The 24,884-nt window shown below is 44.9% G+C and overlaps 1 protein-coding gene across 1 annotated transcript in view; it reads left to right on the forward strand.

The window, feature by feature from the left end:
* Positions 1 to 24,884, forward strand: part of LOC144683644 (uncharacterized) — a 220,578-nt gene that overhangs the window by 151,934 nt on the left and 43,760 nt on the right. The window contains exons 39-42 of the mRNA XM_078546887.1: positions 2,082 to 2,286; positions 10,462 to 10,646; positions 21,327 to 21,384; positions 22,288 to 22,472. Coding sequence (XP_078403013.1) covers positions 2,082 to 2,286; positions 10,462 to 10,646; positions 21,327 to 21,384; positions 22,288 to 22,472 — 633 coding nt within the window. The remainder of the gene's footprint in view (positions 1 to 2,081; positions 2,287 to 10,461; positions 10,647 to 21,326; positions 21,385 to 22,287; positions 22,473 to 24,884) is intronic.

Raw genomic sequence — 24,884 nt, forward strand, 5'->3', positions numbered from 1 at the left:
AAGCAAACAATATCACAGAGGTGGAAAAGGGGAGAGGTATTCTCCTGAGTGTTTCGGGGAGCAAGACCTACAGTTTAATTTGAAGCTTGATGGCCCCCAGTGCCCCAGATTTAAAGTATTTCAGTGAATTCGTAGACCTCGTTCAGGGACATTTTCAACCCAAGCCCTCAGTCACAATGCAGTGTTTCAGGTTCAATTCATGGATTAGAGCCCCAGGGGAGAAAATTGCTACCTACGTGGTGAAATTTGTACTACTAACGTAATATTGTGATTTCGTTGAAACCCTGAATGACATGCTCAGAGATTGTTTGGTGTGTGGTGTGCAGCAAGACACTATTCAGCTAAGATTGCTGACTGAAGTGAATCTTGATTTTGAGAAAGAGTTAGAAATGGTGCTAGCGATGGAAAGCGCTGTAAGGGATTCACAAGCAATTCAAGGGGCACAAAGTGGTGCCATTCTCCAGTTGGGCGGGAACAGTCAGCCGAAAGTGGCAGGAAAAGCCTGGACTGTGCTGAAAATTGGGAAACAGCCCCCACTAATTGAAAAATAAGAGGAAACCGCTTAGCAACTAAATTGAAAAATAACTATTATCAACGTGGAAATAATGTATCTGAGGTAAAGTCTCCAACGTCCGGCACTACTATAGAAAAGCTATGCTAGAGCTTCACCAGCAACGTATTGCTAGAGGTAATCGTCTCAGATAATGGTACTGCATTTACGAGCACTGAGTTCAAATGATTTGTCAGCCTAAAGGGTATTAACCATGTGAAGACTTCATCGTACCATCCGTCAAGCGGACTGGCAGAAAGAGCAGTACAAACTTTTAAGGTGGGAATGAAAAAGTTAAGAGGTGATTTGTTGGAGACCACACTTGCTCGTTTCCTATTTCACTGCAGAACAACCCCAGCCACCACCCCCACACTACAACAGGAGCAACGCCTGCAGAGTTATTGATGAGGCTCCCTCTTAGTACAAGACTAAGCCTAACGCTTCCCAATTTGGAGGGGAAGGTGGAGAAAAGTCAAGGGAACCAAAAAGTGACTCATGATTTGCACAGTCATGAGCGACAATTTCCTATTGGAGAAGCAGTATATATAAAGAATTTCAGGGGGTGACCAAAGTGGTTACCTGGTAAAGTAAGCTCTGTGAACGGACCATTGTCGTACCACATGGAAGTGCAGGGCCGGATCACCTGTAAGCATGTGGATCATTTAAGAAGAAGGGAGATACTCCAACAAAATGATGTTCCACCTGTAACCATTGCTGAACCTGTGGTTCCTGTTGAAGTTGCTCAACCAAGGACAGACACGCCCAATGTCACTGTCGGAGTGGAAGACACTGAACTGCCTGTGCCTAATGAGGTACTTGATGTTAATGTGGTTCCAGAGAATGTGTTTCCTACAAAAGAATCGGAAGTTTTGGAGCTGTGACATTCCACATGGATCAGGAAACCACCTGAAAGACTGAACTTGTAATTTCATGACCTGTGTAAATATTGTAACGTCACGAGATAAATATCCTTGTTAATACAAAATGTGCAGAAAAGTTAAAGTGGGAGGAATGTAGAAATTATAGTTTTGATAAACATAGGACTGTAGCTTTAAGAATAATCCTGTGTTGTAAGATCACATGATCTTTATAAACCAATGTGTTTGCAGCGTGGGGAACCTCTAGGAAAGAGTTTGTCTTTAATTGTGGAGTTTGATGCACATGTGTAGCTGCTTCTGCTGTCTTGTAAATGAAGCTAAATGTTTCCATGAAGAAAAGTTGTGTGAAGATCAGCTCTATAACACCTTTCTATCAAATCACCCTGAATCTGCTCGGTTCTGAATAAAACTGCCCCATTTTTCCAAGTCATTCTGTGTATCTTTCGGAATAAACAGCCTAGTCAATCTTTCTCTCTATTCTCTTGTTTGCTCCACATCTTTCCGAAAATTCAAAGTTTACTATCTCGCTGAGGCACTCCTCCCTCCCTCCCTCCCAGTTACTGTACTTAATACCAACAGCAATCGCTCTATTACAGTCACTCCTGTTGAACACAAATTAATGCTCTTCTCTCTCTGTCGCTCCTGCTCCACAGACTTCAGAGAACTCGCTCTATCCGACGCCGTGTGACACACAAGACCTCGGGCAAAGCAGCCCCCCTGGGAGAGGATCCTGGGCTCTCTCACCTGATGGTTGAAGGTCAGGATGTGACCATGTCGACAGGCGATGATGGAGATGGAGTCCATGAGGAAACAGAAGCAACTTCAGCAAGAGATGGAGCAGCAGAGACAATCAAAGAGGTAGCTGGGCCTAGGAACCAGGCTTCTCCACTGTTAGTGCAGCAGGAAGGCCTCAGTCCTGCAGCAAGTGGTTCACCCATTGCTGCCGTTCTCCACAGAGATACTCGGATCTCTTCATAAACCAGAAGAACAAAGGGTCCCGGCCAGACTCGATTCCCCTGTGGATCAGAGATAGACTGTCGCCTGGTTTATGTCTTACCCTGTGTCGGCCACGCCAAAAAAAATAATTGGGGAAGTCCAATGGACAGAATGGGTGATACTTGGATGATGACCTTCAGTTTCCCAATTTTCCTCATTAGATTCTGGGTAGTGGGGTCGGTTTGGAAATTGGGTGGGTAAGTAACCTACTGGGTTCTGCAGAATGGCAGCACTTTTGGGATTGGAGACTGATGGGGAGGGCGGGGTGGTTAAAAGAGATGGAAGGAAACAGAGAGAGAGAGAAAGGTTCCGATGAATATTAGTTTGATGTGAGAGATGGAAAGAGCAGGAGGGAGGAGAAAGAGACACAGAGGTAGAGACTGAGCTGGGTGAGAGTTTGAGAAAGGTGGTTTACAATGCACTTTTTTGAACATTTCCTTTTCATTGATTATTGAAAGCGGTCGCTTTGTGTGTTCCTCCCTCCTAGGTACAGGCGGAGCTTGTCTCTCTGCGCAGTAAACAGGACGAGGCCACCACTGAGATCGAGATGCTCAAAGTGACCAATCAGCAGCTGGAGAGTCGGCTGGAGCAGATCCAACAGGAGCTTCAGGAGGCCCAAGATCGGCTGGTGGCTCAACAGGAGGAAGCAGCTTACCGAGAGGAGAAAGAAGGGTAAGAGATCCCCAGGAGGTGTTGTGTCCCATGGGGCATTTGATCATCTCAGTCATTCTCCATCCCTGTATCCTCCAATCCGATGTCACACACACATTTCCAGCTCCTTTCCCAGGACACACATCATTAACTGCTTTGTCCTCCAATCTCTCTCACCCACAACACCATGGAGCACAAACTATAGCAAGTTGTGAATTGGAGGTTGAATTCCTGAATTCTCTCCCAGCAGTATTCCACAGGAAGAGTGATGGAGCATTCAACACATGGAGCCTCTTCACAGATTGCATTCATTCATGGCATTCATCATCCAATAAGTTCATCAATTGAATTGATTTTGAGTTCCCTTCTCCCACTGGTATTGGAACCTCTTGCTCTGCACTGAAAACAGATACAAAACCTTCATCTGATATCTGACAGCCCACACACTGTGTGCATAAGAACGTTTGAATTGAGAGCAAGAGTAGGTCATTCATCCCCTCCTGACGGGTCTCCCCCATTCAATATGATCATGGATAAGCTAATCTTTAAGTCAACTGCTGACCTAACTTGGTTTGTCCTACATGTGACTCCAGGCTGACAGCAATGTGGTTAACTCTTAACTCCCCTCTGAAAAGTGCTAGTAAGCCACACAGCCATACCAAAAGCACGACATAAATGCCAAAAAAGAATAAAAGCAGATGCACCACCCAGCATCGACCTAGGCACTGGAAACAATAAATTCACACCCAGCCCAGCCAACCCTGCAAAGTTCTCCTTACTACCGCCTGGGGATTTGTGCCAAAATTGGGAGAGCTGTGTCACAGTGTAATCAGACAACAGGCTAACATTTCATAGTCACTGAATGATACCTTACAACCAATGTCCCAGACACCACCATCACCACCCCTGGGTGTGTCTTGTCCCACCGGAAGGAGAAACCCACCTGAAGTGACGACACAGTGATATACAGTCAGGAAGAAATTGCTGTGGGAGTCCTCAACATTGACTCTGGATCCCATGCAGTCTCATGGCATCAGGTTAAACATGGGCATGGAAACCTCTGACTGATTACCACCTGCAGCTTACCAAGCACCCCAACCCCCACTTCCACCCCAACCACTACCCCTGCCTCTCAGTTGCTTCCTCTGTCTTGAACACCTATTAGAAGAAGTGCTGAGGGTGGCAAGGACACATAATTTACTCTGTGTGGGGTGGCTTTAATGTCCATCACCAAGAATGGCTCGATAGCACCACTATTGACCTAGATAGCCAAGTCCTGAAGGATATCGCTGCTAGACTGGGACTGCAGCAGGTGACGAGGCAACCAACAAGAGTAAAAAACCTCCTCTACCTTGTCCTCAATGATCTACTTATCACTGCTGCATCTGTCGGTGACAGTATTAGTAAGAGTTCAGTTTTAAGGGGAAAAATGTGTGTCTAAGTGTGTGTTTTAAACCAAAATGAAAGTAATAATAAGTGTGTGAAGGCAAAGGTACCTAAAATGACCTGGGAAATTAGATTAACAGGTAATTCAGTAGAGATACAGTGGCAGAAATTTAACAAGATAGCTAATAACTCTCAGCAAGGATTCATCCCAGTGAGAAATAAAAACTCCAGAAGAAAAATGCATCATTTGTGGCTAAGTCGGGAAATTAAGAATAGAATCAGATTGAAAGAAATACTGTACAATTCAGTGAAGATTGGTAGTGGGTCAGAAAATTGGACAGATTTTATGAAAATGACCAAAGAAATTATAAAGAGGGAGAAGGCAGAGTATGAGAGAAAGCTGGCTAGAAATATAAAAACAAATTGCAAGAATTTCTATAAGTATTTAAATCAGAAAAGAGTAACTAAAGCTCATGTTAATCCTCTAGAGAGAGAGAGAGAGAGAGAGAGAGAGTCTGGGGAATTGATAATGGAAAACAAGGAAATGGCAGAGGTGTTGAACAGATATTTTGTGTCTGTCTTCACTGTGGGAGACTTAGAAAACATCCCAAAGATACTTGAAGATCAAGGTGAATTGGAAGGAGGAACTTAAAACAATCACCGGCGCAAGAGAAAAGGTGCTGGGAAAACGATTAGACATAAAGTCTGACCAGGCGCCAGGGCCTGATGACCTGAACCCTAGGGTTTTAAAAGAAGTAGCTGCAGAGATAGTAGATGCATTGGTTATAATCTTCCAAAATTCCTTAGATTCTGGAAGTGTCCCAGCAGATTGGAAAGTAGCTAATGTAAAACCTTTATTCAAGAACGGAGGGAGACAGAAAGTAGGAAACTGTAGGCCAGTTAGCCTAGTATCACATTGGGCAATTATTCAAATACATTATTAAGAAGGTTATAGCCGGATATTTAGAAAATCAAAATGTGATCAGGTGGAGCCAATATAATTTTATGAAAGGGAAATCATGTTTAACTAATCTATTGGAATTCTTTGAGGAAGTTAAAGCAATGTGGATAAAGGGGAACCTATAGATGTGGTGTACTTTGATTTCCAAATGGCACTTGAAAAGATGCCACATCAAAGATTACTACACAATAGAAGAGTTCATCGTGTCACAGGTAACATATGGATAAACGATTGGTTTATGCACAGGGAAGAGAGAGTGGGGATAAATTGATCTTTTTCGGGTTGGCAAGCTGTAACTAGTGGAGTGCCACAGAAATCAGTGCTGGCTTACCTCATATTGAGAATGTATATCAATGACTTGGATGAAGGGACCAAATGTATGGTTGCTAAATTTGCCAATGACACCAAGGTCGGTGGGAAAATACATTGTGAAGAGGAGGTAGAGAGTCTATGATGGGATACAGACAGGTTAAGTGAGTGGGCAAAAAATTGGCAGATGGAATATAACGTGAGAAAATGTGAACTTGTTCACTTTGGCAGGAAGAATAGAAACGCAGCGTATTATTTAAATGGGGAGAAATTGCAGAACTCTGCAGTACAGAGGGAACTGGGTGTCCTGGCGCATGAATTACAAAAAGTTAGTATGGAAATGGAATGTTGTTGTTTATTGCAAGGGGAATGGATTATTAAAATCGGGATGTTTTACTGCAGCTGTACAAGGCCTTGGTGAGACCACATCTGGAATACTGTGTGCAGTTTTGATCTTCTTATTTTGAGAAAAAATATATAATTGTGTTAGAAGCAGTTCAGAGAAAGTTCACTCAACTCAATCCTGGGATGAAGGGCTAATCTTATGAAGAAAGGCTGAACAGGTTGGGCCTATACCCATTGGAGTTTAGAAAAATTAAAGGTGATCATATTGAAACATATAAGATCCCGAGGGGATTTGATAGGGTTATACTGGGAGGATGTTTCCTCTTGTGGGGGTATCTAGGGGACACAGTTTAAGAATGAGGTTTCCCATTTAAGATGGAGATGAGGAGAAATTCTTTATCAAAGAGAGTCGTCTGTGGAATTCTCTTCCTCAGAAGGCAATGGAGACTGGGTCATTGAAATTGTTCAAGTCTGAGTTAGACAGATGTTTGATAGCCAAGGGAGTCAAGGGTTATGGGGGCGCAGACAAGAAAGTGGAGTTGAGACCACAACCAAGCTAGCCATGATCTTATCGGTAATGGTGGAGCAGGCTCAAAGGCTGTATGGCCTACTCCTGCTCCTATGTTCCTATTTTTCTCTGTAGGAGTAATTACTGCATGGTCCTGTCCTCAAGATGAGGATACCCTCCATCGTGTTGTGCAGCATTAACATTGTGCTAAATGGCATAGATTCAGATCAGATCTTGCAGCTCAAAACTGGGCATCCAAGAGGCGCTGTGGGCTGCCAGCAGCAGCAGAATTATATGCAGCCACAATCTGTAACCTCAAGGCCCGGCATATCAGCCACTCTACCATTACCATCAAGCTGGGGGATCAACCCTGGTTCAATGAAGAGTGAAGGAGGGCATGCCAGGAGCAGCACCAGGCATACCTAAAAATGGGGTGTCAACCTGGTGAAGCTACAACACAGGACAACTTGCATGACAAACACCAAAGCAGCATGCAATAGACAGAGTTAAGCGATCCCACAACCAACGGATCAGATCAAAGCTTTGCAGTCCTGCCACATCCCGTCGTGAATGATGGTGGACAATTAAAAAACTTGCTGGAGGAGGAGGCACCACAAATATCCCCATCCTCAATGATGGGGGAGCCCAACAATAGCCTTTGCAGTATCCAGTACTTTCAGACATTTCTTAATGTCACATGAACAAATCGAGTTGGTGAAGACTGGCAACTGTGATGCTGGGGACCTCTGGAAGAGGTTGAGATGGATCATCCACTCGGCACTTCTGGCTGAAGATTGTTGCAAAAAGACAAATTTGAAGCATTTGCTACAATCTTCAGCCAGAAATGCCGAGTGGATGGTCAATCTCAGCCTCCTCCGAAGATCCCCAGCATCACAGATGCCAGTGTTCATTAATTCGATTTACTCTACGTGAGATCAAGAAACCCCTGAAGGCACTGGATACTACAAAAGTTTATGGGCCCTATGGCAATAGTACCCCAGAACAAGTACTCCAGAGTACCTGTGCTGCATACTTAGCTGCGCCGTGAGCCAAGCTGTTCCAGCTACATCATTGGCAACTACCCGACAATGTGGAAAATTGCCCATGTATGTCGATTCCATGAAAAGCAGGACAGATCCAACCCGGCCAGTTACTGCCTAATCAGTCTACTCTCGATCATCAGTAAAGTGATGGAAAGTGTTGTCAACAGTGCTATCAGGAATAACCTGCTCACTGACGCTCAGTTTGGGTTCCGCCAGGGCCACTCAGCTCCTGACCTCATTACAGCCTTGGTTCAAACATTTTCAAAGAGCTGAACCCAAGAAGTGAGACGAGAGTGACTGCCCTTGACATCAAGGTAGCATTTGATCAAGTGTGACATCAAGGAGCACTGGCAAAATTGAAGTCAATGGGAATCAGAGGCGAAACTCTCCACATTGGAATCATACCCAGCACAAAGGAAGATGATTGTGGTTGTTGGAGGCCAATCATCTCATTCCCATGACACCACTGCAGGAGTTCCACAGGCCCAATGATCTTCAGTTGTTTCATCAATGATCTTCCTTCCCTCATAAGGTCAGAAGTGGGGATGTTTGCTGATGATTGCACAATGTTCAGCACCATTCACGACTTCTCAGATAATGAAGCCCTCCATGTCCACTCAAGCTTGGGCTGCAAAGAGGCAAGTAACATTTGTGGCACACGACTGCCAGGCAATGACCATCTTCAACAAGAGGGAATCTAACCATCACCCCTTGACATTCAATGGCATTATAACATTTAATCCAACACCGTGATCATCCTTGGGTTTCCATTGACCAGAAACTGAACTGGACTAGCCATATAAATACTGTGACTGCAACAGCAGATCAGAGGTTGGTAATCCTGCAACGAGTAACTCAACTCCTGACTCCCCAAATCCTGTCCCCTATCTATGAGGCACAAGACAGGAGTGCGATGGAATACTCTCCGTTTGCCTGGATGAGTGCAGCTTGAACAATGCTCAATAAGATCGACAAGATCCAGGAGAAAGCAGCGGCCTTGACCGGTGCCCCATTCATCAGCATAAACATTCACTCCTTCCACCACCAACACACAGTGGCAGCAGTGTGTACCATCTACAAGATGCACTGCAGGAATTCACCAGTGATCCTTCCAAACCCACATCTAGAAGGACAAGGGCAGCAGATAAGTGGGAACACCACCACCTGGAAGTTCCCCACCAATCACTCCCCACCCTGACTTAGAAATATATCGTCGTTTCTTCACTGTCGCTGGGTCAAAGTCCTAGGACTCGCTCCCTAACAGCACTGTGGGTGTACCTACACCACATGGACTGCAGCGGTTCAAGATGGCAGCTCACCACAACCTTCTCAAGGGCAATTAGGGATGGGCAATAAATGTTGGCCCAGCCAGCGAAGCCCATGAAAGCATTTTTTAAAAATTCAATTAATGTCTCCAGGAAGCCTTTTCTCTGTCACTGTCACTGACACTCTCTCCCTGTCTGTCTGATTCTTTGGTTTTATTACAGAGAGCGGGATCAATCTCTCGGCAGTGAGGGACAGCGTTCCGATGAAGCTGATCCACAGGTAATGAGGGATGGACACAGCAGGGAAAAGGGGATGAATTCAGTCACAATCCGTGTGTGTATGAGGGTGAGATCTTGGGCATGCATAGTAGCCAGAGGGAGAGCAGTGAGGGTTCATGTACCATCACTGGGTTCAGACAGTGGGCAGGGCCTGACTGCCAGGGATGGAGTCACACTAACTGTGGATGAGAATCGGGATGGGGGAGCCGGGGAAATGATGGCAAAATCTTCCAAACTGATTCACAGTCACTCGGTGGGTGATGTGTCTGAGAGGAAGTTCACAGGAGACAGAATAGGTCACATTTGCTCAAACATTTTTCCCTTATTTAATGTTCCCTGTATTCAGGAGGTAATTGCGACAGGTTTTCAGTTGCTGTCCGAAGGTGATATTTTGCAAAGGGTGGGAACTGAGGTGAAAGTGTTTGAGGTGATTGAGGTGAAGTCAGTTTCTCTCTGAATTCTCTCTCGTTTCCCATCCTGACTGTTGGGTGTTGGGGTATGAAATTGGGAGGGAGGATGAGATGCTGAATCCTGCAGCTCATGCACACATCGATGATTCGATTCTGATGGAGAGGTGGAGAGAAAGAAAGGCTGGAAATGTGTGAATGTGAGAGAGGGAAAACAGACTGAGAGAGAGATGTTAGAGACAGAGAGAGATGGAGATAAATAGAGATAAAGACAAAAAGCTAAAAGCTACTGCGGATGCTGGAAATCCAAAACAAAAACAGAATTACCTGGAAAAACTCAGCAGGTCTGGCAGCATCGGTGGAGAAGAAATCAGTTAACGTTTCGAGTCTTCATCACCCTTCAGCAGAACTGAGTATAGTTAGGAGAGAGGTGAAATATAAGCTGGTCTAAGGTGGGGGGCCGGGGGAGAGAGAAGTTGAGGGTGGGGTGATTGTGGAGATAAGCAAGCAGTGATAGGAGCAGATAATCAAAAGATGTCACAGACAAAAGGATCAAGGAGGTGTTGAAGGTGGTGATATTTGTCTAAGAAAGGTGCTAATTAAGAATGGAAGACAGGATACTCAAGGTACAGCTCTAGTTGGGGTGGGGTGGAAAGACTAAGAAAGTTTTAGTTTTAGATTTAAAAATAATGGAAATAGGTGGGAAAAGAAGAATCTATATAAATTATTGAAAAAAAGGGGGTGCGGGGGGAGGGTGAGTTTAAGATCTAAATTTGTTGAATTCAATATTCAGCCCGGTTAAATAGAGGTGGTTTAGAGTACATTTGATGAGAAGGTTTACAGGTGATTGAACGTGGTCTCTTTGTGTGTTCCTCCCTCCTAGGTACAGGCGGAGCTTGTCTCTCTGCGCAGTAAACAGGACGAGGCCATCACTGAGATCGAGATGCTCAAACTGACCAATCAGCAGCTGGAGAGTCGGCTGGAGCAGATCCAACAGGAGCTTCAGGAGGCCCAGGATCGGCTGGTGGCTCAACAGGAGGAAGCAGCTCACCGAGAGGAGAAAGAAGGGTAAGAGATCCCCAGGAGGTGTTGTGTCCCATGGGGCATTTGATCATCTCAGTCATTCTCCATCCCTGTATCCTCCAATCCGATGGCACACACACATTTCCAGCTCCTTTCCCAGGACACACATTATTAACTGCTTTGTCCTCCAATCTCTCTCACCCACAACAGCATGGAGCACAAACTACAGCAAGTTATGAATTGGAGGTTGAATTCTTGCATTCTCTCCCAGTAGTATTCCACAGGAAGAGTGATGGAGCATTCAACACATGGAGCCTCTTTACACATTCCATTCATTCATGGCTTCATCCAATAAGTTCTTCAATTGAATTGATTTTGGGTTTCCTTCTCCCACTGGTATTGGAACCTCTTCCTCTGCACTGAAAACAGATACAGAATCCTCATCTTACATCTGACAGCCCACACACTGTGTGCATAAGAACATTCGAATTGAGAGCAGGAGTAGGTCATTCGGCCCCTCCTGACTGCCCTCCCCCATTCAATATCATAGATGTGCTGATCTTCAATTCAACTCCAGTTGCTGCCCTGATCCTCATAACCTTTGATTCCTCAATAATTCAAAAATTTAACCCGGCCTTGAATATGTTCAGTGACCCAGCTTCCACTGCTCTGTAGTGTAGAGAATTCTAATGATTCACCACCATCTGAGAGATAAAATTCCCCCTCGTCTCCTTAAATAGATGACACCTTATTCTGAAACCATGACCCTTAGTTCTAGATTTCCCCATGAGCGGAACCATTGTCTCATCATCTACCTTGTCGAGGTCCCTCAGAACCTTATATGCTTCAATACGATCACCTCTCTTCTCAGCTCCAATGAGTATAGGGCCAACCTCTCAACCTTCCCTTTTAGACAACCCCTTCAGCCCAGGAATAGTCGACCTTCCCTGAACTGCCTCCGATGGAGGTATAACTCTCCTTAATTACAGAAACCAACACTGCATGCATTATTCGAGGTGCGGTCTCACCTTTGCTCTCTACAGCTGTAGCAAGACATGTCTACTTTAGCTAGTCCCAGTAATGGTGAAACTATCATTGATTGTCATAATAACACATCTGGTTCTCTAATATCGCTTAGAGAAGGAAATCTGCCATCCTGACTTGGGCTGGCCTATGTGTGATTCCAGACCCACAGCAATGTGGTTAACTCTTAACTTCCCTCTGAAAGGGTCTACCAAGCCACTCAGTTGTACCAAAGCACTTCAGAAAAGTCAAAAAGGATAAAACTGGATGGACCACCCAGCATTGACCTAAATACAGGAAACGACCCAGCCAAGTTGACCCTGTAAATTCTTTCTTACTAATATACGAACATATAAACATACAAAATAGGAACAGGAGTAGACCATTTGGCCCCTCGAGCCTGCTCCGCCATTCAATAAGATCATGGCTGATTGGTTTGTGTTTCACATTCTACATCCCCATCTACCCCCAATAACCATTGATTAACCCTTGCCTAACAAGAATCTATCTACCTCTGCCTTAAAAATATTCAATGGCCCCACTCCCACTGCCTGCTGAGGCAGAGAGTTCCAAAGTCGCACAACCTTCTGAGAGAAAAAAAATTCTCCTTATCCCTGTCCTAAATGGGCAATCCCTAATTTTAAAACAGTGCCCCCTAGTTCTGGACTCACCCATAAGAGGAAACATCCTTTCCACATCCACCTTGTCAATACCGTTCAGGATCTTATGTACTTCAATCAAATCACCCCTCACTCTTCTGAACTCCAGTGGAAACAAGCCCAGTCTGTCTAACCTTTCCTCATAAGACAACCCACTCATTCCAGGTATCAATCTAGTAAACCTCCTCTGAACCACTGCCAATGCATTTACATCCTTCCTTAAATAAGGAGACCAAAAATACACACAGTATTCGAAATGCGGTCTCAGCAATGCCCTGTATATCTGAAGCATAACATCCTTATTTTTATGTTCAATTCCTCTCATAACAAAGGATAGCATTCCATTAGCCTTCTTAATTACTTGCTGTACCTGCAAATGATCTTTTTGTGACTCATGTACTAGAACACGTTGAGCCCTCTGCACCTTGGAATTCTATAGCCGTTCTCCTTTTAAGTAATACTCTGTGCGTCGATGATGAAGGGAGTGAATGTTTGTGGATGTGGTGCCAATCAAATGGACTGCTTTGTCCTGAATGGTATTGAGTGTTGTTGGAGCTGCACTCATCCAGGCAAGTGGAGAGTATTCCATCACACTCTGACTTGTCCTTGTAGATGGTGGACAAGTTTTGGGGAGCCAGGAGATGAGTTACTCACTGAAGGATTCCCAGCCTCTGACCTGCTCTTGTAGCCATAATGTTTATATGGCTAATCCAGTTCAGTTTGTTGTTGACGGTAACCCCCAGGATTTTGATAGTGGGGGATTCAGTAATGGTTATGCCATTGAATGTGAAGGGGCAATGGTTGGATTCTCTCTTGTTGGAGATGGGCATTGCCTGGCACTTGTGTGGCACGAATGTTACTTGCCACTTGCCAGCCCAAGCGTGGACATTGTCCAGGTCTTGCTCCATTTGGATATGGACTGCTTCAGCACCTGAAGAGTCACAAATGGTGCTGAACTTTGTGCAATCATCAGTGAACATCTCCACTTATGATGGAAAGAAGGTTATTGATGAAGCAACTGAAAATGGCTGGGCTGAGGATATTATCTGAGGAACTCCTGCAGTGATGTCCTGGAACTGAGATGATTGACCTCCAACAGCCACAACCATCTTCCTTTGTGCTAGGCATGACTCCAACCAGGACAGAGTTTTCCCCCTGATTCTCATTGACTCCAGTTTTGATAGGGATCCTTGATGCCACACTCGATCAAATGCTGCCTTGGTGTCAAGGGCAGTCACTCTCACCTTACCTCAGAAGGTCTGCTCTTTTGTCCATGTTTGAACCAAGGTTGTAACGAAGTCAGGAGCTGAGTGGCTCTGGCAGAACCCAAACTGAGCATCAGTGAGCAGATTATTGCTAAGTAAGTGCCACTTGATAGCACTGTTAATGACTCCTCCCATCACTTTACTGATGATCGAGAGTAGGCTGATGGGGCGGTAATTGGCCAGGTTGGATTTGTCCTGCTTTGCGTGTACAGGACATACCTGGGCAATTTTCCACATTGTCGGGCAATGCCAGTATTGTAGCTACACTGGGACGGCTTGGCTAGTGGTGCGGCAAGTTCTGGAGCATAAGTCTGTTGCTGGAACATTGACAGGACCCATAGCCTTCAGCCGTTTCTTGATATCACATGGAGTGCATTAAATTGGCTGAAGACTGTCATCAGCGATGTTGGGGGCTTCCAGAGGAGGCCGAGATGGATCATCCATTCGGCACTTCTAGCTGAAGATTGCAGCAGATACTTCAGCCTTATCTTTGGCACTGGTGTGTTGGGCTCCTTCATCATTGAGGATAAGGATATTTGTGGAGCCTCTTCCTTCAGTGAGTTGTTTAATTGGCCACCAGCATTCACGATTGGATGTGGCAGGAATGCAGAGCTTTGATCTGATTCATTGGTTGTGGGATCACTTTGCTCTGTCTAGCACATGCTGCTTATGCTGTTTGGCATGCAAGTTGTCCTGTGTTGTAGCTTCACCAGGTTGACATCCCCTGCACTCTTCATTGAACTGGGATTGATCGCCTAGCTTGGTGGTAATGGTAGATTTGGGGATAGGCTGGGACATGAGGTTACAGAATGTAAAAGTAAAAAACTGCGGATGCTGGAAATCCAAAAAAAGGTTACAGAATGTATTTGAGTACAATTCTGCTGATACTGATGGACCACAGTGCCTCATGGATGCCCAGCCTTGAGTTGTTAGATCTGTTTGAAATCTATTCCATTTAGTACAGTGGTAGTGCCACACAACAAGATGGAGGGTACCTTTTGTCCTCCTTCGGAACTTTGTCTCCACAAGGACTGTGTGGTGATCATTCCTACTGATACTGTCATAGACAGATGCATCTGCGACAGGCAGGTTAGTGAGGATGAGGTTCAGTATGTTTTGCCTTCTTCTTGGTTTCCTCACCACCTGCCGCAGACCCAATCTATCAGTTGTGTCCTTTAGGACTCGGCCAGCTCAGTCATTAGTGGTGCTACTGAGCCAGTCTTAGTAATGAACATTGAAGTCCCCCACCCAGAGTACATTCTGTGCCCTTGCCACCCTCAGTGCTTCCTCCAAGTGATGTTCAACATGGAGGGGCACTGATTCATCAGCTGAGGTAATGACATGGTAATCAGCAGGAGGTTTCCTTGCCCATGTTTGGCCTGATGTCATCAGACTTCATGGGGTCCGGAGTCGACTTTGAGGACTCTCAGCAACTCCCTCCCAACTGTATACCACTGTGCCTTCACCTCTGCCCTTCCAGAGGGACAGGACATACCCAGGGATGGTGATTGTGGTGTCTGGGACATTATGTTAAGGTACGATTCCTTGAGTATGACTTCAGGCTTGTCTATGGGACAGCTCTCCCAATTTTGGCACAAGCCCCCAGATGGATGAGGAGGACTTTGCAGGAACAACAGGGCTGATATTGCCGTTGTCATTTCTGGTGCCTAGGTTGATGCCGGATGGTCCGTCTGGTTGAATTCCTTTTAGACTTTGTAGCGGTACCTGGCCATTTCAGAGGGCGTTTAAGAGTCTCGAGTCATATGTAGGCCAGGCCAGGCCAGGTGAAAGGACATTAGTGAACCAGATGGGTTTTTACAACAATCAACAGTGGGTTCATGGACATCATCAGACTTTTAATTCCAGATTTTTATTGAATTCAAATTCCACCACCTGCCATGGTGGGATTCAAACCCAGGTCCCCGGAACATTACCTGGCTGTCTGGGTTACCTGTCCAGTGACAATATCACTGTGCCACCACCTCCCCAGCTACTTTACTTCCCACATACATGGTTCACAAGAACACCGGTCCCAGCATTGTTCGGGTGTAAACCATCCCAACGGTACAGCCTCAACTTTCCCCAGCACTGATACCAGTGCCACACAAATTGAAACCCACTTCTCCCACACCAGTCTTTGAGCCACATGCTCATCTCCATATTTATGTACCCTACTCGATTTTGGACATGGTGGAGGTAATAATCCAGAGATTATAGCCTTTGAGGTTCTGCTCTTCAATTTAGTGCCTAGCTTCTCAAAGTCTGTATGTAGAACCTCTTTCCTAGTTCTACTTATGTCGTTGATACCTGAATGGACCATGACAACTGGATCGTCCCCCTCCCACTGCAAGTTCCTCTCCAGCCCTGAGCAGATGTCCCGAACCCTGGCACCAGGCAGGCAAAACTGCTCTCTGGACTCTCGTTCTTTACTGCTGAGAACAATGTCAATCCCCCTCATTATACTCCCTACCACCACTACATTCCTTTTCATTCCCCACACTTGAAAGGCTTCCTGTACCACGGTGCCATGGTCAGTTTGCTCATCCGCCCTGCAGTCCCCGCTCACATCCAAACAAGCTGAGAGAACCTCAAACCTATTGGACAATTGCAGAGGCTCACACTCCTGCACTCCTGCCCTCTGGGTCCCCTTACCTGTCTCACTCGCAGTCACAGCCTCCTGTCCCTGACCACTGACCAGATCAGAAGACCCTATCCTAAGTGGTGTGACTGCCTCCTGGTACAAAGCATCCAGGTAACTTTCCCCCTCCCTGGTGTGTCACAGATTCTGCAGCTCAGCCTCCAGCTCAATGACTGAGCAGAAGTTCCTCAAGCTGCAAACGCTTACCACAGACGTGTTTGCCCTGGATCCCAATGTTATCCAGAACCTCCCACAAGCTGCAGCCTTGACACATCACCTGTCCTGCCATCCTTAATGTGTTTTAAATAATTACTTAATTAAATTGTGCACTTATTCATGTGGCTGTCTTATATATTTTATTAACTTTACTACCAATTTGTATACTATTTTAAACCTTAGGAATAGAATAGACCTTAACCACTCACCAGATACTCACCAAACAGCCAGCTCCTTTCCCCATAGTGCAGCAAGAACCAATTCCTACAGGGTGAGAAAGTTAGAAAAAGGAAACAAATACCTTCCCCGCACCCCCCTTCACCAAGCTCCCCCTCTCACCAAACTCCAAGTCGGCACTCAGTTTCCACAGCTGCATTCTATTTGCCTTAGCTGCACTAAAGAGGCCAGTATTTACAGCCAACTAAACTGGGCAATGGTAACCAGGTTCAATCAGTTAGCTAATTAACTACTCAGCTCCTACAGCTGAGAGTGAGTTTACCCTGTCTAAACTGCAAGAAAGAACTTAGCCTGCTTATACAGTGCTTTCCAGTTACTGCTAATTATAGGCTAGATTAGATTTTAAGAGTAAAATTGAAGAATAAAATTAACACTTTGAACTCCCCAATTCACCAAATTCAAGTTTGGGGAACAACATATGGGGGCTTGTGCCAAAATTGGGAGAGCAGTCTTACAGACTAGTCAAGCAACGGTATGACATAATCATACTCACCGAATCATACTCTACAGAAAATATGCCAGACACCATCATCACCATCCCTGGGTATGTCCTGTCCCACCGGCAGGAAAGACTCATCTAAAGTGGTGACACAGTGGTATACAGTCAGCCCCGGGATCTTCAACATTCACTCTGGACCCGGTGAAGTCTCATGGCATCAAACACGGGCAAGGAGACCTGCTCCTGATTACCACCCATCGCCCTCCCTCAGATAATTGCCCCCATGTTGAACACCACTTGGAGGAAGCACTGATAGTTGCAAAGTCAAAGGATGTACTCTGGGTTGGGCACTTCAATGGACATCAGCAAGATTGGCTCGGTAACACCACTACTGACCGAGCTGGCCGAGTCCTAAAGGACATAGCTGCTAGATTGGGTCTGCAACAGGTGGTGAGGGAACCAACAAAAGGGAAAAACATGCAAGACCTTATCCTCACTAATCTACCTGTCGCAGGTGCATCTGTCAGTGACAGTATTAGTGGGAGTTCATTTTGAAATGAAGAAGTATGTCTAAGGCTAGTGCTTCAAACCTGAATAAAGGTAATTATGAGGGATGGAAGGCAAAATGAATTAAGTGAATTGGGAAACGAAGTTAAAAGGTAAGACAGTAGAGATGCAGTGGTATACTTTTGAGGATTTATCCCAGTGAGAAGGATACATCATCCCTGGCTGAATAAGGAAGTTAAGAATTGTATCAAATTGAAAGAGTTTTGTACCAATCTGCAAAGATTAGTGGTTGGTCAGAAGAATGGGCAGACTTTATAAAGCAGCAAAGAATAACTAAAAAAAATAAAGAGGGAGAAAATAGAGTATGAGAGCATGCTGGCTAGAAATATTAAAGCAGACAGTATTAGTTTCTATAAGTATTTAAATAGGAAAAGAGTAACCAAAACTCATGTTGATCCTTTAGAGAGAGAGAGTCTAGGTAATTGATAATGGAAAACAAGGAAATGGCAGAGGTGTTAAACAGATATTTTGTGTCTGTCTTCACTGTGGGAGACTTAGAAAACTTCCCAAAGATACTTGAAAATCAAGAGGTGAATGGGAAGGAGCGAGAGAAAAGGTGCTGGGAAAACGATTAGACATAAAGGCTGACAAGGCCCCAGGGCCTGATGACCTGAACCCGAGGGTCTTAAAAGAAGTAGCTGCAGAGATAGTAGATGCATTGGTTATAATCTTCCAAAATTCCTGAGATTCGGAAAGCGTCCCAGCAGATTGGAAAATAGCTAATGTAACACCTTTATTCAAGAAAAGAGGGAGACAGAAAGCAGGAAACTATGGGCCAGTTAGCTTAACATCTGTCACAGGGAAATTGCTGGAATCCATTATTAAGAAGGTTAAAGCAGGGTACTTAGAAAAACAAAATAAGATCAGGCAGACTCAAAGTGGTCCCGGATTTCCCAGGCCCGCTGCAGTGGGTTTCCCACGGCAGACGCGGTGAGCCATTCAAATCTCCGTTGACTTTGGTGGGACCGGAAGATCCTGCCAACAGGAGGAGCAGGAAAATCCCACCCATGATTTTGTGGAAGGGAAATCATTTTAACTAATTTACTAGCGTTCTTTGAGGGAGTAATAAGTAAAGTGGATAAAGGGGAACCTGTAGATGTGATGCACTTGGATATCCAAAAGGCATTTGATAGGATGCACATCAAAGATATCTACACAAGATAAGAGCACAAGGTGTAGGGGGTAACATATTAGCATTGATAGAGGATTGGTCAGCTAACAGGGAGCAGAGGGTAGGGATAATTGGGTCTTTTTTGAGTTGGCAAGTTGTAACTAGTTGAGTTCCACAGGAATCCATGCTGGGGCCTCAATACAATCTATATCAATGATTTGGTTGAAGGAACCGAATGTATTGTAGCTGAATTTGCTGATGATACCGAGATAGGTAGGAAAGTAAGTCGTCAAGAGGAGGTAGAGAGTCTGCAAAGGGATATGGACAGGTTAAATAAGTGGGCAAAAATTTGGAAGATGGAGTATAATGTGGGAAAATGTGAACTTGTCCAGTTTGACAGGAAGAATAGAAAAGCAGCGTATTATTTGAATGAAGAGAGATGCAGAACTCTGCGGTACAGAGAGATCTGGGTGACCTGGTACATGAATCACAAAAAGTTATTATGCAGGTACAGCAAGTGATTAGGAAGGTAAATGGAATGTTGGTGTTTATTGCAAGGGGAATGGAATATAAAAGTAGGGAAGTTTTACTGCAATTGTGCAAGGCCTTGGTGAGACCACATCTGGAAAACTGTGCGCAGTTTTGATCTCTGTATTTGAAGAAAGATATAATTGTGTTAGAGGGCAGTACAGAGAAAGTTTACTCAACTCAATCCTGGGATGAGGGGCTTATCTTATGAAGAAAGGTTGAACAGGTTGGGCCTTTACCCATTGGAGTTTTGGAGAATGAGAGGCCGTCTTATTGAAACATATAAGATCCTGAGGGGATTTGATAGGGTGGACACTGGGAGAATGTTCCCTCTTGTGGGGGAAATTAGAACGTGGGGACACAGTTTAAAAATAAGAGGTCTCCCTTTTAAGATGGAGTTGAGAATTTTTTTCTCTCAGACGGTCGTTAGTCAGTGGAATTCTCTTCCCCAGGAAGCAGTGGAGGCTGGGTCATTGAATTTATTCAAGGCCGAGTTGGACATATTTTTGATAGATAAGGGAGTCAAGGAATAAAACAGAAATTAATGGAAAAACTCAATAGGTCAGACAGCATGTGTGGAGAGAGAAGCAGAGTCACCATTTTGAGCCCATATGACCCCTCTTCAAGGGAGTCAAGGGTTATGGTGAGGGGAGACAGGAAAGTGGAGTTGAAACCACAACCAGATCAGCCATGATCTTACTGAATGTTGAAGCAGGCTCAAAGGGCCAAATGACCTACTCCTGCTCCTAAGTCCTATGTTCCTATGTATGAGTGACCACCTCATGGTCCTTGTGGAGGCAAAGCCCTGTCTTCACACTGAGTATATCCTCCATTGTATTGTGTGGCACAACCACTGTGCTAAATGGGATAGATTTTGAATAGACCTCGCAAGCCAAAACTGGGAATCTATGAGGCGCTGTGGGCCATCAGCAACAGCAGAATTGTACTCGCACACAATCTGTAATCTCATGGCCCAGCATATCCCCCATTCTACCGTTACCATCAAGCCAGAGGGGCAACACTGGTTCAATGAAGAGTGCAGGAGGGCATACCTAAATATGATCTGGTGAATCTGCAACACAGGACTACTTACGTGCCAAACAACAGAAACAGCAAATGATAGACAGAGCTAAGCAATTACACTACAATGGATCAGATCTAAACTCTGCAATCCTGTCACATCCAGTCGTGAATGCTGGTGGACAATTAAACAACTCACTGGAGGAGGAGGAGGAGTCTCCACAAATATCCCCATCCTCAATGATGGAGGAGCCCAGCACATTAGTGCAAAAGATCAGGCTGAAGCATTCGCAACAATCTTCAGTCAGAAGTGCCGAGTGGATGATCCATCTCGGCCTCCTCCGGAGGTCCGCAGCATCACAGATGCCAGTCTTCAGGCAATTCAATTCACTCCACGTGATATCAAGAAACGGCTGAAGGCACTGGATATTGCAAAGGCTATGAGCCCTGACAATATTCCGGCAATAGTACTGAAGACTTGTGCTCCAGAACTTGCCACGCCCCTAGCCAAGATGTTCCAGTACGGCTACAACACTGGCATCTACCCAGCTATGTGGAAAATTGCCCAGGTATGTCCTGTCCACAAAAAGCAGGACAAATCTAACCCAACCAATTACCGCCCCATTCGTCTACTGTTGATCACCAGGAAAGTGATGGGAGGGGTCATCAACAGTGCTATCAAGTGGCACTTGCTTAGCCATCGCCTGCTCACTGACACCCAGTTTGGGTTCTACCAGGGCCACACAGCTCCTGACTTCATTACAGCCTTGGTTCAAACATGGACAAATGAGCTGAACTCCCAAGGTGATGTGAGAGTGACTGCCCTTGACATCAAGGCAGCAATTGACTGGGTGTGACATCAAGGAGCCCAAGCAAAACTGGAGTCATTGGGAAATAGCTGGAAAACTCACCGTTGGAGTCAGTTGGAGTCATACCTAGCACAAAGGACGATGGTTGTGGTTATTGGAGATTAATCACTGACACTCTCCCCCTGTCTGTCTGATTCTTTGGTTTTATTACAGAGAGCGGGATCAATCTCCCGGCAGTGAGGGACGGCGTTCCGATGAAGCTGATCCACAGGTAATGAGGGATGGAAACAGCAGGGAAAAGGGGGGTGATTCAGTCACTGTCCGTGTGCATCTGAGGGTGAGATCTGGGACATGGATAGTAGCCAGAGGGAGAGCAGTGAGGGTTCATGTACCATCACTGGGTTCAGACAGTGGGCAGGGCCTGACTGCCAAGGATGGAGTCACACTAACTGTGGATGAGAATCGGGATGGGGGAGCCGGGGAAATGATGGCAGAATCTTCCAAACTGATTCACAGTCACTCGGTGGGCGATGTGTCTGAGAGGAAGTCCGTAGGAGACAGAACTCTGTTTCGTCTTAAACGGGAACAATTTCAATATCAACTTCATATATCCAGAGATAGACACAGAATGTGAATTAAATGTGAATTTTAAATTTACCTACTTCTATGTGAGCTATTTCCCTTGATTTAGTTACAAACAAGTAGTGAATTAAGTTTATAGAGAAAGCCATATTTCTGTGGGTAATATGTGAATACAGTATCCTCTTGCTTAATGTTAACTGTATTCAGGAGTTAATTAGTACAGATTATCAATTACTGTCTGTGGACACCTTTTAATGTATTTTCAGTGGGTGAGGATTGGGGTGAAATCAATTTCTCTCTGAATTCTCCCTCATTTCCAATCCTGACTGTTGGGGGTTGGGGTATGAAATTGGGTGAGGGGATGTGATGCTGAATCCTGCAGCTCGTGAACACGTCAGTGATTCGATTCTGATGGAGAGGTGGAGAGAGAGAAAGGATGGAAATGTGTGAATGTGAGAGAGCGAAAACAGACTGAGAAAGAGATGTTAGAGACAGAGAGAGATGGAGATCAATAGAGGTGGTTTAGAGTACATTTGATGAGAAGATTTACTGGTGATTAAACGTGGTCGCTTTGTGTGTTCCTCCCTCCCAGGTACAGGCGGAGCTTGTCTCTCTGCGCAGTAAACAGGACGAGGCCATCACTGAGATCGAGATGCTCAAACTGACCAATCAGCAGCTTGAGAGTCGGCTGGAGCAGATCCAACAGGAGCTTCAGGAGGCCCAGGATCGGCTGGAGGCTCAACAGGAGGAAGCAGCTCACCAGGAGGAGCAAGAAGGGTAAGATATCCCCATGAAGTGTTGTGTCCCATGGGGCATTTGATCATCTCAGTCATTCTCCATCCCTGTATCCTCCAATCTGATGTCACACACACATTTCCAGCTCCTTTCCCAGAACACACATTATTTACTGCTTTGTCCTCCAATCTCTCTCACCCACAACACCATGGAGCACAAACTACAGCAAGTTGTGAATTGGAGGTTGAATCCCTGAATTCTCTCCCAGCAGTATTCCACAGGAAGAGTGATGGAGCATTCAACACATGGAGCCTCTTCACACATTCCATTCATTCATGGCTTCATCCAATAAGCTCTTCAGCTGAATTGATTTTGGGTTCCCTTCTCCCACTGGTATTGGAACTTCTTGCTCTGCACTGAAAACAGATACAAAATCCTGATCTTACAAATCAACCATTTCCTTATTGCTCATCATAGTCTCACTTGTATCTGTCTATAATGGACCCGCATTCCCATCCTCACCACTCTCTTTCTTTTAATATAATCTGAAAAAGTTTCCTGTTAGTTTGGATCTTCCTGGATAGTTTCTTTCTCTTTTCCTTTCCTGTCCCTCTTATTATTCACTCGATCCCAGTCTGGCTCTCTCAGTTTGCTGGATTTGCAGTTTCCTTGTGCCTGTGTTTGTGTTTTCTTTTAGCTTAATCCTGTCTCTTACCTTGATTGTTGACCAGGGATGGTGAACTGCACAAGTGGGGTTTTAACGTTGGGTATAGTCTGGTTTTCTATTCTGGAAAGAGCTCTTTAAATACTCCCCAATGTTTGTCTGTGGATTTCCCCATTTACACCCCCCCCCAGTTTATTGTGGATTCTGAATATCTTATTCTTTCGAGGTCTGCCACTCTTAAACTGTAAACCTTGGCCCTTTTATCATTCCCCCACTGACTTATCCCCAAGGCTGATATCGAATTCACTCTTTTTACACCCAATACCTGTTAAGCGCCCTGACTGTCAGATTCATTGCCCTTTACTATTTGTTTCCCTGAGTCTATGTTCTTGATCTCAGCTCATTTCGATTCCTCCTCTCCACCCTCAATGAACCATTCTGACAATTTCTGGATCATGCTCCATTTTTGGTCAACATTAAACTCCTTCTTCCGTTGAGTGGCCCAACCCTGTGATTGCTCTATTTCCATTTATATTGTCGAACGCACAGAATTGCAACAGGAATTACAATGCATAAATGAGGCTGTTAGACCCATCCAGTCTGTGATCAAGTTTTTACTTGACTTGAGCTGTGACCTCAATCCCATGTTCCAGGACCAATCACATATCCCTTTACCCTCTGTTGCTATCTATCTCTTCCATCCTTTCAGAACATTCAACACCTTTTGTAGTAATTATAATTTTGGGAAATGTAGGACTATAGCTTTAAGAATAGTCCTGTGGTGTAAGATCACATGATCTGTGTTAAGCAATGTATTAACAGTGCGGGGAACCTCTAGGAGAGAGTTCGTTTTTAGTTATAGAGTTTGATGCAAACGTGTAGTTGCTGCTCCTGTTTTGTAAATAGAGTTAAATGTTTCCACCAAGAAAAAGTGTCTGAAGGTCAACTCTAACAAACTGGCAACGAGGATAAATCTGATCTGGTGCTGTACCTCGCCCAGCGATTGTTTCTACAGTAGTTAAAAAGAAAAGATATACTCATCTGAGATGTATCAGTTTGGCATAATTGATCCCTTTGAGCCAGCCACAGACAATTGGTCTCAATATATAGAATGTTTAGCATTCTTCTTTCAAGCAAACAATATCACAGAGGTGGAAAAGGGGAGAGCTATTCTCTTTCGGGGAGCAAGACCTACAGTTTAATTTGAAGCTTGATGGCCCCCAGTGCCCCAGATTTAAAGTACTTCAGTGAATTCGTAGACCTCGTTCAGGGACATTTTCAACCCAAGCCCTCAGTCACACTGCAGAGTTTCAGGTTCAATTCATGGATTAGAGCCCCAGGGGAGAAAATTGCTACCTACGTGGTGAAATTAAAACAACTAACGGAATATTGTGATTTCGGTGAAACCCTGAATGACATGCTCAGAGATTGTTTGGTGTGTGGTGTGCAGGAAGACACTATTCAGCTAAGATTGCTGACTGAAGTGAATCTTGATTTTGAGAAAGCATTAGAAATGGTGCTAGCGATGGAAAGCGCTGTAAGGGATTCACAAGCAATTCAAGGGGCACAAAGTGGTGCCATTCTCCTAGTTGGGCGGGAACAGTCAGCCGAAAGTGGTAGGAAAAGCCTGGACTGTGCTGCAAAGTGGGAAACAGCCCCCACTAATTGAAAAATAAGAGGAAACCGCTTAGCAACTAAATTGAAAAATAACTATTATCAACGTGGAAATAATGTTTCTGAGGTAAAGTCTCCAACGTCCGGCACTACTATAGAAAAGCTATGCTAGAGCT

Source organism: Cetorhinus maximus, chromosome 8, assembly GCF_964194155.1.
Source record: "Cetorhinus maximus chromosome 8, sCetMax3.hap1.1, whole genome shotgun sequence".
Taxonomy (NCBI): Eukaryota; Metazoa; Chordata; class Chondrichthyes; order Lamniformes; family Cetorhinidae; genus Cetorhinus; species Cetorhinus maximus.